General features: G+C 38.3%; 1 protein-coding gene across 6 annotated transcripts; it reads left to right on the top strand.

The window, feature by feature from the left end:
- The first annotated feature begins 3,538 nt into the window (after positions 1-3,538).
- On the top strand, positions 3,539-16,465 carry LOC104605378 (pentatricopeptide repeat-containing protein At1g80150, mitochondrial-like). 6 transcript variants are annotated; one of them, XM_010270125.3, is made up of 3 exons: positions 3,539-5,198; positions 5,445-5,541; positions 5,975-16,465. In XM_010270125.3, exon 1 carries the CDS (start codon positions 3,874-3,876, stop codon positions 5,080-5,082), a length of 1,209 nt encoding a protein of 402 aa, XP_010268427.1. In that variant the 5' UTR covers positions 3,539-3,873; the 3' UTR covers positions 5,083-5,198; positions 5,445-5,541; positions 5,975-16,465. The 6 variants fall into 6 exon arrangements, with proteins under 6 accessions (XP_010268427.1, XP_088749988.1, XP_088749989.1 ...); XM_088893862.1 differs by having other exon boundaries at positions 6,432-16,465; XM_088893863.1 differs by having other exon boundaries at positions 11,389-16,465.
- Positions 16,466-16,819: the final 354 nt, after the last annotated feature.

Below are 16,819 nucleotides of genomic sequence, written 5' to 3' on the forward strand. Positions count from 1 at the left end.
TGGCCTGGATTTAACATAGGATCCAAGATCCAATTAAAACTCTTTAATTGAATCAGCATTAAAACTTGATTTTTCATATTAGAGCTGATGAGTGATGGCATTCATAAATAAGCAACTTTACCTCTTTTTGTATTGTTCTTAATTCTCACTTAAGTAGTTTGTCCTATCAAACTTTTTAAGATAGAGGAAGTGTTTCAACATCTTTTATACATCTATGGTTTAGAAATAAATAGTTAATTAATAAATATTTTCTTTTATTGGTTTCTAATTGAATTAAGCTTGCTAAAGATCTCAATAGTTCAACCGAATTCAGTTGGATGAGGAATTTGTATGCTGAATGCCAATCCAAAGTAATATAACTTCGGACCCAAATCGAATTCCAAACTTAACTCCCAAAAAATCCCAAACCTGGATTTACAACAAATTTAAAAACCCTAAACTAACTACTTGGAAAGATTAAAAAAAAAAAACGAAAATTGAAGATTGTAGCAACAGGATTTTAAGGCTGCGTTTGGTAGAGGTGTAAAATTGAACTGGGGTAAACTTTGCACCACGGTTCGATTTTGCAGGAATTTGGTAAACATGCAATTTTACATTGTACTATTAAATTATATCGATTATCAATGTAATAATTACATCAAAATTTTTGTTGTATATATTACATCGCTCGCTCGTTCTCTCTCTCTTCTTCTTCTCCTTCTCTCTCTCTCTCTCTCTCTCTCTCTTGCTCTCGCTCTCTCTCGCTCTCGCTCTTCTCCGTCTCTCTCCTGACGTTCTTCCCCATACCCTGTGTCTGTCCGCTCTAATCGTGTAAATGGTTCCGTTGACAGAAACAACAGCAACAACGTTTATGGCATCTTCGTGTGCTTTCGTAGACTCCAAGCAACGGAGATTCGACACCCGCCATACTTTCAAGCACTTGTCCCAGGAAAACAAATGAGCACTCTCACTCTCTTCTTCTTCCTCTCTGTCTCTTTCTTCCTCTCTGTCGCTATCTTTGCTCTACTCTGCTCCAACAACAAGGACGACATAGGGCACCCACAAGCCAACGGACACGGCCTCCTTGAGTCCAGTCTCAACCATGACTTCTCCATCCCACTCCAGTGTAGTAGATTCACCGGCCCGAGGTGTAGATCCTGCACAAACCTTCTAGATTATCCCCACCAAGACCATGCTGGTTTCACCTGTGCTCCACCCCTCTCACATCTCGAGCAAAGACCAGCAAAAATGGAGGCAAGGAGCCCAATACACTGCCGCTTCTGAATCCTCATCCATGATTCTAGCTTCTCTGTGTATTTCCCTTCCCTCCACCCCTCTCTTTCTTCCTCGTAGAGCAGAACAGGGATGGGACCCATGACAAGATTCATAGTAGAGTAGAGTAGAGTTTCAAAGTTTCACTTTTACATCGTAACAACCAAACAACATGAAAGAAAATTTCTAAAATACCCCAATTCAATTTTCCATCGATCACTAAACCGGGAACAAAATTTCCATCCGTATAAATTTGAATTTGCACCTCTACCAAACACAACCTAAAGTAAAATATCATTAAAGAAAGAAACATAGGTAAACACAACAGGAGTATATCTTAATTGATAGAAGGCTATCTCTCTTTTAGAACAATCATGAGCAAAATAAAATAGATGGATCCCTCATTTAAATACTAGCAGAATAACATTGTTTGGAAACAAAGTACAAGGATAAGAGATTCCTCAAACTTATATTGTCCAAATTTAAAAGAAACTTGCCGTGATCCACCTTTAGAAGACCTTCCATCATAAAAAAGAAGTCCAACTTCAATTTCAAAGTAGGGAAACAAATGGTTGATACATGGAGTTGCAAAAAAAAAAAAAAACTTATATTTCATGGAACAAGGAAAATATAGAATTCAAATGGTTTATACTTGAAGTTGAAAATCAATAACTTTATTTAAATAGCAAACAAAATCTCTAGAATGTTTTTGGATAAACAACAATTGAGGTATTATATAACAAAAAAAAATCATAATGTTGCATTCTAGCCATTTGTAAATTTTTGGTCAAACTTGTAGGTGTCCACTGATTGAGAGGGTCATTTTAAGAAATGTTGGAAGGACTATAAATCACCTAAAAAGGTCGAACTTTGCTAGGGTTTCTAGGATGGAATTCAATTCTTTTAACAACCCAAGTCCATGAGAATTGAAATTCTCATTGGACAAAACAATTTCTCCTAGAACCGGTCTAGCCTTAGATGATTCAATTTGATTTTCAAATTCAAATAGGTTCATATTTGATATGGAGACCACAAATTGCATCTCCCAAAGTAGGGGTGTTTACGGGTCGGGTTGGGTCGGTTTTTTGGGATTTTCTCAACCGACCCAACCTGGTTGGGTTAGCTAAGGTGGGAACCGAAACCGACCCACTGACAGGCCAAACCGACCTGGTCGGTTTGAGTCGGGTTGGGTCGGTTTGGGTCGGTTTCGGTTTTGCTCCTGTACAAAGCCAAATAAAATCTGAATTAGTTGATAATTTGATATTCAAGAGTCCAAGATAAATCTAAATTTAATTCGGGTAAAGAATAAAATCAATAAATTCTTCATGTAAAAACAAGTGTCAATAATGGGCCTTCTAGAGTAAAAAACTAGGTAAATCTGGGTAGGTAAATCAATAAAATAAAAATTTAGAAATCTTCTAAATTCTAATCTAGATAAAAAACTAAAAAAAAACACCTAATTGAATTCTAATTGTAATTGCCTAGTGGGCCTTCTAGAGTTCTAGTTCTAGTAGAAGTATAAAAGTAGAAGACTATTAGGAATTAGGAAAGTACTCAAACTAGGAAGTAAGAACTACCAAACTAGTAGAATACTAGTTCGGTTCGGGTCGGGTTAGTTTCGGTTTTTACGCAAGAAAATCAAAACCGACCCGAGATTTTGATTTATGTATGTGCCCAACCCAAAACCGACCGGTACGGATGAAAACCCGGCCGACTCAAGTTGGATCGGTCCGAATTGGTCAGTTTGGTCGGATTGGGCATTCTTATGAACAGCCCTATCCCAAAGTGGTTGTTAACACCCAAGATTCAAGCTCAAATCAAGCTCTTAGTTGAAGATGGCGTATTAATGACGGAGAGCTTAACCTTGCAACTTTTCTGATTTTATGTGCAGCTATTAACAACTTAAAATTTCTGGGCATTGTTACAAAAACATAAGGGAAGTAAGAGAGAAAGGTATCTTTCACGGGCTTGGTCGAACTAGGGTTTGATATTAAAAAATTTTGTAAACCTTTTTTTATAAAATAACTTATTATAAATATAAATCCATTTTACAAATTAATCTCAAAATAAATTAAAATTCATTGTCAATAGTTTAAGGTTTCCATTGAGAAAGCGTAAACTAGGATATTTTCTTTGCTTGGCAAAACAGTTGATCCTATCACAATAATACCATCTAAGTGATATTCCAAACACTCCAACATAGGGGGGGGGGGGGGGGGGATGAAAGTTGTGTCACACCCTACCGGGGGGTATTTTGTAAATTACCCCTTTATCAATACCTCGGATCCATGACCTACCTGTTCCTTATGGCACTGGGCAGTGGGCACCTTTGCCTGCCCGCGATTAGTCTGTTTCAGATCAAATCCCCTCTCACTACATTCGTTTGCTTACTGACTTACTGAAGCCACAGAGCCAACGAAATCTGAAAGCATCAATTTATCATTCCTTACTCTGTTCTTCTTTGATCGATCAACCGAGCAGTTGCACGCCCACATAGCGTTTTTTTTTCTTCATCTGAGAAAGAAAAGATCGGTAGGGGGATGAGTATTGTAAAGTTATCTTGCTATGTAGGATGCTCTTCTAATGAGGAGTAATGATACGCTCTGAGGGAAAAACCATAACATGCTCTCTCTGCGTCCAGTTCGCAGATTCTGCTCCGCTACCACTGCCGCCGCCGCCGCTTCTTCAAGAACAACTGCTCCAACCCGCGTTCCAAAACCGAAACCATTAGACGAACCTGCATTGGTGAAGCTCAAGGCCGAGAGGGACCCAGATAAGCTCTTCCACTTATTCAAGGTCAATGCCCACAATCGACTTGTTATCGAGAATCGCTTTGCTTTCGAGGATACCGTCTCCCGTTTAGCTGGTGCTCGACGATTTGACTATATTGAGGAACTCCTCGAACACCATAAGACTCTTCCTCAAGGGCGTCGGGAAGGCTTCATTGTCCGCATTATAATGCTATATGGCAAAGCTGGGATGACTAAACACGCCCTCCAGACATTCTACGATATGCACCTCTTTGGGTGCCGCAGGACTGTTAAGTCCTTCAACGCTGCACTCAAGGTTTTGACGCAAACCCGTGATTTAGAAGCCATTCAATTGTTCCTTGACGAGGTTCCTTGGAAATTTGACATTTCTCCAGACGCGTTTTCTCTTAATATTGTTATCAAGGCTTTCTGTGAAATGGGTATCCTTGATATCGCTTATTTGACCATGGTAGAGATGGAAAAAGTGGGAATAAGGCCCGATGTAGTTACATTTACCACACTCATTTCTGCGTTTTATAAGAATGATCGTCCTGAGATTGCCAATGGGTTGTGGAATCTAATGGTGCTTAAGGGGTGTTTCCCGAATCTTGCTACCTTTAATGTTAGGATTCAGCACTTGGTTAACAAGAGACTAGCTTGGAAAGCTAATGCTTTAATGAGTATGATGTGGAATCTTGGGATAAACCCAGATGCAGTGACGTTCAATTTGGTTATTAAGGGCTTTTGCCAGGCTGGTTTTCTTGGAATGGCGAAAAAGGTTTATTCTGCATTACATGGTAAAGGTTACAAAGCCAATTGTAGAATAAACCAAACCATGATTCATTATCTCTGTAAGGCAGGGGAGTTAAATACTGCCTTCGGAATGTGTAAGGTCAGCATGGGCAGGAATTGGTTTCCTAGTTTTGATACCATCGTTAAGCTACTTGAAGGCCTTCAGAAGAATGGACAGTACAGGAATGCTGAGGTTATCATGGAGTTGGTTCGGAAAAGAACACCACCTTATTCTGCATATGAACTTGAGGCTTTTGAGGCCATAATGTCCCAGGGTCGAATACAGTGAAGGACTAAAAATGGATTTATTCATGGATATATTCAGCTCAAAGGGGCACCATGGTTTTGTTCTAATTATACTTGTCTTTGGAATTCTGAAATTAATGGGATACATACTCTTAGTGGGTGAGTATTTGATCTTCCAAACTTGTTGTGCAAACTTGTTATGTTGCCTCAGTAAAGAAACTTAAAACTGAAATGAGAGTTAGAACAAGACTCACATGAGCCCTATTGTAAATTACTCCAAAGAATATTCTTTCTCTGCTTCATTTACTTCTCTTCTATCTGTTTCTATTTCTCGAGAAGAAATTTTATGAGAGCTAAGTATTAACTCAGAATCTTCTTTGAATTTCAATATTGATTTGATGGCAGGCTTGACTTGTCCTTTGTCTTCAACTTGGGCTGATGACGAACAGAATGATTAAGCAGAGGTTCCTTCTAGCTAATTGCCTATGAAATATTATCACTGGTAAGCCACTAAATATTTCTTTTCATCACTGATCTGTTATTTTCTTGAAATTTGCTTACTTCTTACCTTTAAAATAGTTGTGCTTACATTAGATTTTCCCCAACATTGGATTTGGAAAATTGTTACTCAAGAATTTAGTTAAAGTATGCTCATAATTAAGATGCATGTGAGAGTAACAATTGATGTGCCTGTTTTGAACTGCTTCCTCTTAAGTGGAGGGGAAATTTGAATTTGGAAATGAAATAGAGGTGTTTGCCTGTTTCTCTAAAATGACAAGGAATTTGAGTTATGCTCCTTTTCGATATTGTAATATCCTATAAAGAGAATCAACAAGGGATATACCTAACAATAAGATAAATTGCTATCCTTGTTTTAACCATGTAGTTGTGCACTTGTGTAATTTGTGCATTTTATATGTTTGTTTTGTTGACAGGACAAAATTGACTTCGGTCTTACAGGGGTTGGCTTAGGATATTAATACTTGTTTGAGATATCTGATGGATGGCCTATTTGCCATCTCAATATGCAAGGAAAACCAAAACAAGGAAAAGAATTGACAATTGCATTGGAAATATCAATCTGTCTGTTCTTTTTAGATAAATAAAATTCCCCTTCCCCTAACTATGGCTCTATTTCTCTTTTTCTATATTTTCCTTGTTCAGTTTGTTTAACAATAAAAGAGTTTCTTAATTCTTTCTTTCCGTAAAGCTGCAAGATTGTTAGATAGGGTAGAAAGCTTTTAGTTCTTAAACTGCAAGTTAAGGTGGTTAGGTTACACTTTATTTATCTATCTGCACTCCTATGTTTATTGTTCTTTGTTATCTTCTGGGCACAAACATATTTTTAGTTTCATTAATTTTTCACTTATTTGTTGTGGAAACTTGTTGAAGGTTTAAAAACATGGGCATTAAATATTTCCCCATCAAAGGGAGGTTTTAAAAATGCATAGATGGTATTCCCAACTGGTTGTTTATGAGGTACCAATGATTTGCAGCATAGAACTAAATTTGTGATAGATGCAGATTACAGATATGTACATTTTTTTTTCTTTTCATTTTTTTGAAAGGCAGCAAGAAGTATATTGTATTAATTTACTATAAAAGAGGGAGAGGCACCTTCAGAGAGGGGATTTACAAATATGCTATACAAGTATATTGTACATACAATTTTTGTTTTCTTTTCATTTTGATCAAATCATCAAACACAGTGTAATGTACTACTGGCAGGTGCCATTTTTGGTAGAACTTGGCAATAACCCTTTTCCATTTTGACTAATAGAATGAAGCCTTCAGCACTAACTGTACATACTTTAGTTTGACGACACACTTATGTTGAAATTGCTGAGTGACTCCAGTGCATCCTTCAACCTCCTACATTATCAAAATTTTATTATTGACTTCTAAACAAATATCTCCAAATAATGCAACATCTAACTTGGAGCAGTAATGACATAGATTGGTTTCTGTTGCATAATTATGCCTTCCCTTCTACATTAACCACATTCTCAATGCCACTTCTTCCTTTGCAGTGTTTAAAAGTGACCTTTCCTAGAACTCTTAAGTTGATTGTAAATCAAAATCTAGAAACTTATTGCATGTTCTTAGAGAGCTTGCTTACGTAGAGTTGTAGTGTAGATCTACATGTATTGCTCTATTCCATCTATACAAAAAAAGAGTGGTTTGACCAATCCAATGAAGAATTGCTAGTAAATTTAGGCTTGAACATGGAACTAGGATTGGCAACAGGGTGGGTTCGGAGCGGGGATCTTCCCCATCAGCGACCCTGACTCTGAAATTAATCCCCGTCTCCGACTCTAATCCCCACCAGGGATAAAAGTTGTTCTCCATCCTCGATTCCTAACGGGGACAGGCTCCCTGTGGGGACCCGAATCCTCGAAATGTTTTTAGTTAATAGTATTTATTGAAAAATAAATTTACTTAAAATAAATAAAAATTTTAAAATATAAATAATGTTTTAAATATGTTTTGATATATACAAATAATATAAAAATATAAATAATATCATATATAAATAATATTTAACACACACACACACACACACACACACATATATATATATATATATATTTAATCGGGGATGGGGAAAATTGCCATCCTCACATGGAACAAGTTAATCATACAGATCTACAGGGGCAATATTATTGGGATTCTCCCTAGCACAATTGTCAAGGCACTAAATTGAGGTTGCACTACATTTGAGCACCTAGTTGCCTAGGCTACAAGTAGGAATGGCAACGGGGTGGGGCGGGGATGGGAAGCCTCTCCCCATCCCTGTCCCCGCGAAAATCCCCATCTCCGTCCCCGTCCTCGCTAACGGGGACAAGGTTATCCCCATCCCCACGGGGATCCCTATCCCTGCAGGGATCCCCATTCCCTGTGATTCTTTATAATGCTAACCATTTTATTTTTGTTTTTTATTTTATTTAAAAAAATAAAAATAAAAATAAAATAATGAACATTTACAATCGTATTAGAAAATATTCAAACATGTTCAACCATATTTTTAAAAATCTCTTAATATATAGATATATGTTTACATATTTACATATATAACGTATGCATACATATATACATATATATTAGTGGGGATCCCACGAAGCGGGGATTGGGGTCCCCGCGGGGTGGGGAGTGCTCTCCCCGTCCCCGCCCCGTTCCCGCTAACGGGGATGAAAATTTCCCCATCCCCGCGGCACTCCCCGTCCCCGCCCTGTTCCCGCTAATAGGGATGAAAATTTCCTCATCCCCGTCTCCGCGGGGGGAAAATCATCCCCATCCTTGCCCCATTCGGGGCGGATCCCCACGGGGATCGGGGAAATGGGGAAAATTGCCATCGCCGACAAGGCGCCCTTGGAGGCTCACTTCACCCAATCGCCTAGCAGTTTTGTATACTATCTTATAAAATACTTTTATATTGCTACTTTTTGAGATTATAATTATAAAATAGACATTATTAAACAAAAGTATTCATTTTTTGTGTTTATAAACTAATTTCTTTTTATTATTTTCTTATTTGTTAGGGTTTAATCAACACAAACATTGCTAACTGCTGTATTGAATCCTCAAAGACTTCAAAATTTGAACCAATAAGTAAGGGAAAAACTTAAAAGTTTTGTCTAATCAACACATTTCTTCCTCCACATCTTCTTCTTCCTCCACATTTCTTCTTCTTCTTCTTCCACCTTTTCTTTTCTTCTTTTCCTATAACAAAAATAGGGGTTCAATCCCCATATTTATTGAATTTTCTTTTCTTTCTTATTTTTCTTCTCATAAATATGTTGATTTTCTAGAACCTAGGGAACTACCTAGGATATGTATTTTTCACTTAAAAAAATCCATCGCCTAGGTGGCTAGGCGACAAGGCACCCTTTGGTTGCCTAGCCTCGCCTTGGTGCCTTGAAAACTATGGGCATAAGCAATGGTTTTTTATATAAAAGATTTGGTTGATTTTAGCTTGTTTCCCTAGTCAGTGTAGCAAATAGAAAACATTAAAAGTGATTTCAAAAAATAAAAAAATCAAACATTAAAAGCAGAGCTAAGACAACATTACATAGCTTATAATTCTTTGAATTCTTTACTAATTCTGGGAGGTTGATGTCAGTTTATTACAAAATAGCTATTGGCCCACTGGATTCCAGCAGCAATGCGGGTCAAAGAATTTGAATCTTTAACAAGACATGTGAGAAGAAATCTCATAATTCTTTTTCCTTGGCTCACTAGAATGTGGCAGCATTCCAGCACAAACCACAAAAAATTCGAGTCAGTAACAAGACATGTGAAACAAAGGCTTATAAGTTATAATTTGCTTGGGGGATGTCAATGAGGACAGGTTGGATCAGAGAAGTTCCCAATCCTAATTCAGCCTCAAACTATAAAAAATGGTGTTGTAACAAGCTGATGAGGAAACTGGGCAGGTTGTTGCGTCAATGTATAACTAGTTGCCTTGCATTGAATTATCCTTTTTGGGTTGGAAATGTCTTAAAACTCTAAACATGCAAGAATTTAAAACTGGCTTGGGATTTATAAACTTATACGTGACTTAGGAGAGCTCGCCCCTAAAAGCTAGCTATTAGAGGGAGGGAACCCAAGCACATATATATCACAAATTAGCATCCCATACTACCAATGTGGGACAAAAGGATTGTAACGTTCCACCATGCTATGCAGTCCCGGCACCCACGACGAGTGGCTTTGCACTAGTGCACCTAGTCCCGGCCGAACACTACAATACCAACATCACCACCTGTGCCGCACGATTGCAACTGGGAGGCATAGTGTAGGCTCTGATACCATTTGATACGTGACTTAGGAGAACTCGCCCCTAAAAGCTAGCTATTAGAAGAAGGGAACCCAAGCACATATATTTCACACATTAGCATCTCATACTACCAATGTGGGACAAAGGGATCGTAATGTAAACCTAAACCCGTAAAACCAACTGCCTTCCCTCCACAAAAAAAGCCTTTCCAAACCAACTCGCTAAGGTAGCTAGAGGCATTATTCATGGATCACCAGCTATTGAAGACACTATATACTAGCAAGTTCAAATAAAGTATGAGGAAAAAAGAATCTCAGAGCTGGGGGAGGAAACACTAGTGTTTTGAAAGTGCAATGGCCATTTTGGGCCTAAGGTGCAAGGCGAGTGTGTGCCCTTTTGAAGCAAGGTGCAAAATTAAAAAAAAGTTTTAAAAAATGGAAAAATGTAAAATTCAAAATAAATTAAGAAAATATTAAAAATAATTTTAATTAAGAAATTTAAACTTTAATTTTAAACTAAATATTTTAAAAATCCCATTAAAAAAAATTAAAATACATACATATAAAACATGCTCAAAGTGAAAAATGCAAAAATATAATAAAAAATAACATACAAAACAAATTCAAGCTTTTAATTTCTTTACCAATTGCATCATTTCAAAAAATAAAAAATAATTTGATGTTAAACATCTTTCATTCCTAATTTGACGAGCCGTCTTTGTACCAAACCCCTTGAAGCAAGCCCAAACAAGTCCGTGTTAGGGTCTTAAATTCTTAATCCCTAGAAAAAAATGATTTTATAATTTTAATTATCTTCTAAAAATATCTTCTATTAGGATGAATGAATAAACAACATTAAAAAATAGGGGCCTAGGCACGTGCCTTTCGAAAGTGTTGTACCTGGGGCCTAGGCGAAGCGCATACCTTAAGGCCTCGTTTGTTTGCATCTTTGTAACTTACCCGGATAAGCGCACTTACCTAGGTAAATGTTTCTTGGGTAACATTTACCTGGGTAAGTGCACTTATCCATGTTCTTTTGATTTCTAGGATTCCTAGGTAAGTAATAGAATGACATTTGTACCCATAAAAAGCTAATATAAAAATGGGCAAAATTGTCCCATTATGCTTTATAAAATTTCCCCTCAGGTGGGAAAGTTCCTTACCCACCTAGGAGGTGGGTAAGTTTTACCAGGGGAAGTGGAGCATATTTTACCAAGGGGCCTATTAGTAAATGTAAAAAGAACATTGCAAAGTTGGTCAATGGGAAAAGGATACCCATTGACCAACTTTCCCAAGCTTATTTACCGGTAAACGAACGGGGCCTAACATGCACCTCGCCTAAGTGCCTAGGCATGCCTTTTAAATCACTAGGAAACACAAATAAGAGAAAGTCTTTTTTTTATCCAACAAATACAAGAAAGTCAAAATATTAACAAATAACAACTGAATTAATGAGCTCATTCTATTATACCCACATGAAAAGACCCTACAGTATTGGCTTTGTCCATGCTCATAATTGGTTTTGAAGGCTTAACAAAAAAAAGGTATTTGGTTTTGAATTCTTTACTGACAGGATGATCAAAAGCTAAGTTCCAGCTGAAAAGGGCATGTTTCAAATGGTGACCTGCTGACTGGTTCAGCCTGACTCATGCACTTCCGTGGAAAGTTGGTCTCCATTACCACCTGGCAGGTGGCAAACAAAGATAATCTAGTATTGTGCCCGTGGGTTGCCTCTCAGATAATCATATGGGTCATCAGTTGTGTCATACCTCACATGTGGCCAGATGGGGATACCGGGGTGTCAATAGGCTGGCCTCGTCACCCGTGCATCCATATAATACCTCTGACAAGAGGAATGCTTGTCACTGTGTTCTACCTTTGTTTCCTGCTGGCACTGTTTTTCTTTACATTTTTTTTATTCTAATTCTGATACCAAAGATGAAGATTAGAATAGAAGACAAGACAATAAAAGGGAATGTATTGGAGGGGAAAGAAAGAGTGACATAAAGATGCTAACATGCAGGAGACTTGGTAAGTATTTGCCTTGGAAAACACCTAGAAGGGCGTCATGCACATTTTTAAGCATTAAGATGATCTTCCTAGAAAGAACCAGATAATTTCGAAGTATTGACAATATGGATATCATCCAAAACAAGCTTGTATATATATTGGGAGCAGGACATTATAAATTAATTCCAAATGTTATTTTTCTTCACTGTATAGTCATTTCAATTTTTTAGTGTTCAATGCTTCAAATTAAGTCCTAATTGAGTTGACTAAATAAACATAATGCAGTGGATTCAAAGTTCCATTCTTTAGATTATTCCCTTTGACCAGCTGGAAGCTCTGCTCAAATTAACACTATATAGGGTATATACGGACTCATTTGAGCACAACCATAGAGGAGAGCCAAGCAATTCTATAGATGAACAATAAGTTTCATTGTATAAAAGAAATAAATATATAATTCAGCTGTTTGGAGGACCCAATACAGTAAAAAGTTAAATTAAAAGAATAGCAACATGCATGAAATAAAAGCACCAGTTGTGACTCACCAGTTGAGATGGTTCCTTGTTAATAATCACTTATAAATACTTGCTCATGAAGGCCTAGATTGCACCATAACCACAGCCAATACTCCCATCTCTGCAAACTTTATCCAACTCTTGCTAGGAAACCATAATGTCCGCAGCATTTGCTGGATCTGGTGTCCAGCTCCAATGAGATCTCTTGGTGGCGGCCCCTGGAAGGGTTGTATTTGGAATCAAATTGTAGTGGCTTTGGTCATATTCATTGCATCCATCATCATAGGATCAGTGTCTGGTCAATTAAGCCAAACATCTCCACTACCACAACCATCTTATGTCTCAGTCTCCTCCACTGCCTTCTCCATCACCACCACCACCTTATTATTACAAGCCACCTCCTGCACCTTTGCCTTCTTGATGTAGGATGGGAAGTGTTCCTACCAACTTTTGATCTAATGATGGGCTCTGTGGGGGTGAATGAAGGGGCTGTGGTTGATTAGGGATGAATATGGATGGGAAAGCAAGTAGAATGCTTTCTGTTAGGATAAACAGCAAAGAGATAGATCGCTTAAAAGAAGAAATAAGAGAGGGGAGAAAAAAAGGAGAAAAACATCTGACAACAACCAGAATTCACTAAACCAATCTTTATTTCATCAAATCACTTCTTTGAACTCCAATTACAATGCCTCTATTTATAGACTCAATTTGGACTAGGAAATTGACCCAACACAACTAATTGCTTTAGACCTAAGAAAAATTCATAACTAACCCATTAGGATACTTAAATAAGGACTTCAACTAATAACACTTCCCTAATCCAACTAAAGCGACTTAAATTTAAAGACATCAGAATTTACTATGTAATTTGTGAATTTTCTAAAAATCAGGTATGAGAATTACTATAAATAGTAAGTCCAAAAGTTACCGTAAATAGTAATTCTGAAATAAAAGTCTAGAAGACAGAAACATGTTTTTAAGATACCAACAACTAGAAAATAAATAAAAGAACTGAAACGATACCAATATATAACCCAAAAATTCTGAAATTGGTATAGGAATTAGAATATTGGTTTGTTTCCCCATGAATTCTTTCCTTGCTTCTGCATCTGCATCACTTCTCTTCTACCATCTTATTATTACAAACCTCCACCTCCTCCCACTTTCATCTCTTCTACCATATTACTACAAGTCTCCCCCATCTTCATCCCCATCTCCACCTCAATCTTACTACTATAAATTGCCTCCTCCACCTTCACCTTCTCCTTTGGCACCATATTATTACAAATCTCCACCTCCTCCATAACCAGATTACTACAAGTCTCCCCCACCTCCATCAACATCTCCTCCACCACCCTACTATTACAAGTCACCACCTCCACCACCTTATTACTATAAATCTCCACCTCCTCCATCTCTATCTCCTCTGCCACCATATTACTATAAGTCTCTGACTTTGCCACCTCTGTCCTCATCTCCTCCTCCTTATTTGTGTAAGTCACTGCCACTGCCACCACCATCCCCATCTCCACCATCTCCACCACCTCCATCATCTCCACCACCTCCATACTACTATTAAGTCACCACCACCATCATCCTCTTTACCTCGTATTATCACAAGTCTCCACCCCGACATCTGCCTCCACTACCATCTTATTACTACAGGCCACCAACACCCCCACCCCCACCACCAATTAAATCACCTCCACCACCTTACTGCTACAAATCTCCACCACTACCAGTTAAATATCCTCCACCAACCTACTATTACAAATCTCCATCACCACCGGTTAAATACCCTCACCAACCTACCCTTACAAATCTCCTCCACCACTGGTTAAATATCCTCCGCCAACCTATTATTACAAATCTTCACCACCACCTCCTTCTGTACCTCAGTCTCATTATCTTGCACATCACCACCATCAGTGACTCACCCTTATCCACACCACTACCAAGTTGTCATTAAAGTGGTGGGAAATGTCTATTGCTATAAATGCTACACTTGGGGATATCCAGTGAAGTCTCATGTCAAGAAACATCTCAAAGGTAAAGCTTTGGAAGATTTCTATTACATATAAAGTAGGAGTCGTGGGACAGTAAATTTCTTCACAGCCTGAAAATAAAACCTAGGGATCAAAACTGTGATACTGGAAATACTTGTAAGTTGTAACCAATCAACCGGTAGACATAAGTGATAACCAATCAGGTGGCATTTATCAAAATTCACGGCGGGTTTCGATTGGATAAAGCTCTTCCAGTATCATGTCTTTTTGGGAGCACAAGTTTTCCCTAAAACCTACTTGTCAATTTGAAAGTTTTTATTTTTATTCTCTTAGTTTCTTCTTTATAAATTTTTCAAAGCAATTTTTGGAAGTGTTGTTACTTATTGTTATTTGACAAGATGAACACCAAATATGTTCGATATCAGTTAATTATGTGGAGCAGGTCCAATTGTGAAGATTACATGTAAAGCTGGTGATAAAGATATTGTTAAATATGAAAAGACTAATGTCCGGGAGAAACACAGCATCTTATTCAAGGATTATGATTTTGTCAAGCATGGAGCCAAAGAATGCAAGGCTTCTCTTTACTTGGCTCCCAAGTACTCTTTTTGCAACATCCCCACCAACCCACAAAATGGTGAAAAGGGAGCTAAACTCAAGTTGAAATCTAGGACATACCAAAAGGTTGTCCTCAAGGCCGAGTATTTTGCTTATGCACCCAAGTATCCTTCTAAGGACTGTGAGAAGCACAAGCACACGCCAAATCCAAAGCCTAAACCAACTCCCTACTATTACAAGTCTCCCCCTGCCAACACCAACTTACCATTACAAGCCACCACCTCTGCTAGTTTAGTACTACAAGTCACCACCACCACCTATGCCAAGCTATTACTACAAGCCTCCACTCCCACCTTTACCAGCACCTTATTACAAAATCCTCTCCTCCTAACATTTATTACTAGTTTACTACAAGTCACCTCCTCCATGACTTACTGCTACAACTTCCCCTCCCCCCTCTACCACCACCAACATATTACTACAAATCACCTTTTCATCCGGTCTACTACTATAAATCACCACCTCCACCTCTACCAACTTACTGCTACAAGTCTCTTAATCCTCCAATTTACCACTACAATTCACCACCACCACCCTCACCCACATGAATACAAGTCTCGATCACCACCATCACCAGTCTACTACTATAAATCACCTCCTCCCCCTCCATACTACTACAAATCTCCACCTCCACCACCCTACTATTAGTCTATTACGTCACCTCTCCACCATCATCTCCCCCACCACCTCCCTAGTCCCTACTACTATAGTTCCCCTCCACCACTATCACCTTCTCCACATCCTCCTTACTAGTGCAAATCTCCACCACCACCATCACCATCACCATCTCTTCCACCCTCATACTATTACAAATCACCACAACCACCATCATGTTCTTCTCCACCCCCATACTATTACAGATCACCACCACCACCATCACCTTCTCCACATCCTCCTACTAAACCTCTCCACAGCACCATCATCATCTTGTTCTCTCCCATACTATTTATTACAAATCACCACTACCACCATCAACATCTCCTCCACCCCCGTGCTATTACAGATTACCACCACCATCTTCACCATCTCCTCCTCCTCCCACCACCAGCATCACCATATCCTCTACCTCCCTACTACTAGAAATCACCTCGACCACCTTCACCATCTCCTCCACCATACTACTACATATCACCTCCCCCACTATCACCATCTTCTCCCACCTACTACTACAATTCTCCATCTCTTCTTTCTTCACCATCTCCTCCAACCTACTATTACAAATTACTTCCACCGCCAGTGAAATCACCTCCACCCCTCACGTATGCACATTCCCGCCTCCTCCCGTGTCCTGTCATATATTAAGCCCAGAATATGGACCCCTATTTCAATTATGTAAGATGAAACTTGGCTTCATCAATAACAATTTTCAGTATTTCAGGAGTTCTGTATAAACAATAATGCTATGTTATAATTATGTTGGCAGCAGATCTATTTCCTCTTTCAGGCACTTGGTTTATCACTGTACGGTAGTTAGGAGATTCAATATGAAGTAAAGTTTGCAGTCTTTGCCTCTATGGGAAGTATTTGCATTATAGTAGTAGAGTGTTTTTCTAACATATTCTTTTTTTTTTTTCTTTTTGTTAGGCAGATATTATTACATATATTTTTTTGATGAATTCAGATATTATTACAGTCTAAACCCATTAGTCAGGGGACTCGGTAAAAGCAAATTTGTTTTCTCTCCTGCAGGCACCTTTTTTGAGAAAAAGGTGACTGAAGAGTACATGAGATGATGTACAAACAGCAAGGAAAAACCAACACTCAAAAGTTACATAGGCAGGTTCCTATTACTATACAAAGTACCCCTACAGATACCTGATTTAGCTAAACCATCATCTATAGAACTTCTAAGGGT

This window comes from Nelumbo nucifera, chromosome 8 (assembly GCF_055504915.1).
Source record: "Nelumbo nucifera cultivar China Antique chromosome 8, China Antique-T2T, whole genome shotgun sequence".
In the NCBI taxonomy this organism is placed as follows: Eukaryota; Viridiplantae; Streptophyta; class Magnoliopsida; order Proteales; family Nelumbonaceae; genus Nelumbo; species Nelumbo nucifera.